The 2,845-nt window shown below is 54.6% G+C and overlaps 1 protein-coding gene across 1 annotated transcript in view; it reads right to left on the bottom strand.

The window, feature by feature from the left end:
* The window catches only part of ZFP36L1 (ZFP36 ring finger protein-like 1), a 7,105-nt gene that overhangs the window by 1,861 nt on the left and 2,399 nt on the right, over positions 1–2,845 (bottom strand). Inside the window, exon 2 of the mRNA XM_010846821.1 lies at positions 1,531–1,728. Within this exon, the coding sequence (XP_010845123.1) occupies positions 1,531–1,728 (198 nt within the window). The remainder of the gene's footprint in view (positions 1–1,530; positions 1,729–2,845) is intronic.

Raw genomic sequence — 2,845 nt, 5'->3', positions numbered from 1 at the left:
GCAGAGGCACCACAGGCAGGTCTCTGTTCCAATGGGACTCAATTCACCTGCCCAACCTGTACCCAAGATTTGGAAAGGGTGTGAGCAGGGGACCTGGGAGTTGGCTTCCCGGCCCATGTGGGTGTCATTGTGCAAATTCTAAAGGTGGCCCCTTAGGATCAGCTGCGGGGGATCGGGAATCTCTAACAGCAACCACCCCCTGGAGCGGATTACAGGAACCGAGTGGAGAGCCAGTTCCCAACAATGAGGTTCATTTAAAAAGTCCTGAGGGGGGAGGGAGCAAGAGAAAGAGAAATAGATCAAAGAGCCGGAGAGCCGCGAAAAGAAGGAAGAAGTGCCGGCTAGCTCAGGCAGCCGCCAGGGCAACTGAAGTTTGGAAAAGCACAGGGAGGGAAGGAAACTGAAATTCAAACTTTTTGATGTTGCTCTTCAGCTCCAGGGTGTCCCTGCACCCCAACCCTGCAGCCCTGGGGCCCTGGCAGCTGCACCGACTGGAGAAGCAAGCTAGGAAAAGACAGCAACATGACTCGACGTGTTTAAAAGAAGGCAAAACACTTTAGCAATTAAAAGTAGCCAAGCAGCTTTTTCTCTTTCAAACTGGGGAGAGGGGGCGAAAAAAAATTTAACATCCATGGGCTTCTGGTATATACCCTTAAGCTGCACTCCTGGAATAAATATTTCTGATTTAAAACTCGCCTTTTTCCACACCGGCTGGCAAGCTACACAACTTAAGGAGGCCCTCATTAAATCCTTCCTCGTCAAGACCCTAGAGCTCAGACGGGTATTTTATCGTTGTGTCTCCCCCACCGCCCCCCCCCCCTTCATTCCGTCCATATCCACGAGTCTCATTCTCTAGGAAAGGAGGAAAGCGGGTGAACCCGAGCGCCACTTTTACCCCCAAAGTTTGCAGCACGATCGGCTATCACAAGAGGAAGCCTGTCGAGCTGGGGCGAACTGAAGTCCCAGTGCAAACTCGTTTGACAACATCCTTTGAATCACAACTCTTGGCCTTTTTCTCGCAGATCCCCAGCCTCTCCAGAACAGAAGGGGAAATCACTCAGCAAAACGTCATCCCGAGATTCTCCTTCCCGAGAGACCTGCACCTCCCGACCTGCAGTCCGGCAAAGTAGCTGGAGAGACTCGAACTCCCTCCTAGGAGCGGCGACACCCGAAACGGAACGGACTAGCGAAGCCGGGCTCAAGAGCGGCACGTCACGGACGAAAAGAATCACCGAAAAATTGCCCCAATCCCAAACATTGCCCAGGGCAGCCCCTACGCACACTGCGCACCCTAAAACTCTGGTCTCTGGATTCCCAGGTAATGCCCGCCAGGAACAGTTGAAACGCAAAGGGTGGGGAGGAGAAAACCAAATTCCTTCAAACTGGGGAGAAAAATGAGGCGGAAAAAACAACCGTCTCGCCTCTCTTTCTCTCCCCCACCCCTGCCTGTCCAGACCTAAACTTTTGGAGATTCTTTTTGAGGATAAAAGAAAAAAGACTTTGAAAAGCAAGCGCTGCGCCCCACTTTACCTTGCATAAAACTTCGCTCAAGTCGAAGATGGTGGCAGACACGAGGGTGGTGGTCATCTTGGGCGCTCGCGCGGGGCAGGGACGGGGGTCTGGTGTGTCGCGAAGGTCCCGGTGCGGGGAAGGCGCAGCCTCCGGCTCTCCGGTCAGGAGTCCCACACGCCTGCTCCCGGCGCCCCTCGCCTTTCTGACTCTCCCGGGCTGCGGCGCGCGAAGCCCAATTTATATAAGTTTCAGATTTGGTGGGCCGGAGGGGGAGGAGGAGCTTTAAACTTATTTAAATGAGGAAGAGGAGGAAAAAAAAGTTGATTGACACTGGAGTTGAATCAGCCATGCGGTCAAACTCGGGGGAAAAAAAAAAAAGAAAGAAACTTTCAAAAGGAAGAAGGGGGAGGGGAGACGAGGAAAGAAGGCGAAGAGGGAAAAAAAAAAACCCCACTGCGAGCCGCGCACAACTTTTTTTTTTTCTTAAAGAGGAAAAGTTTCGAGTCCGCTCGCCTGTCTACCCCCGGCTGCCGGCGCCCCTTTCTGGGGCCGCGCGCGGCGCGGGGGGTGGGGAAGGGGCGCCCCCCTTTTGTCAGCCTGCGAGCGCTGCTCTGTGACATCACTCATTCCACACTCTTCGGGGTTCTTGTTGTTGTGTTGTTATTTTTCTTTTTTCTTTTTTTTGGTCGGGCAGGAAGGCGGGCTCGACTTTCTCTTTTTGCAAGCGGGAGCAGAAAGAAGCCCGTCCTAAGCGCCGGGTTTCCATCTTGTGCCGATCTCCCATGAAACTTCTCCAAGTTCCCGCACAACTTCACTCTTCCCGGGATCTCTTCAGCCCTCGGTTCCCCTCCGCAAACCCCACGGGGAGAGGAAACTGGAAATAAGGGGAGCACAGAGCGTTCAAGTCTAGGGTTTTGTTTCTTCAGGGGCGGGGGTGAGGGAGAAGGATTAAGGAGGTTCCCCCCCCCCCCCCCCACGCCAAACACACACACACCCTGGAGGACCGGGCCTGGCGAGGGCGAGCACCAAACGATTTCGCGCGCCGCTCGCGTCTACACTGGCGCTCGCTGTGCAGCGGGCACTCTCCAAGTCTGGGCCGGGGCGCGGGGTCGGGGGGTGCTCCGCGAAAAAGACCCCCGCCTGGGCGGATTGTTTGTTTTCACAGGCCTGGGAGTGGTATTTATTGCACGCAGCAATCTTTAAATATTTTTCTAAAACAAACCTGAATCCTCACGAACGCCCTTCTGCCCACCCCCAAAAAGAAATCACCCAGCAACGCACAACTTGCCCCGCGCTCTGAACCACGGGCTGCGCCCGAAACTCCCTGAGCAAC

Source organism: Bison bison, unplaced genomic scaffold, assembly GCF_000754665.1.
Source record: "Bison bison bison isolate TAMUID 2011002044 unplaced genomic scaffold, Bison_UMD1.0 scf7180017864239, whole genome shotgun sequence".
Taxonomy (NCBI): Eukaryota; Metazoa; Chordata; class Mammalia; order Artiodactyla; family Bovidae; genus Bison; species Bison bison.
The sequence above is the reverse complement of the archived record's forward strand: the minus strand, read 5'-3'. Positions and strand labels throughout refer to the sequence as shown.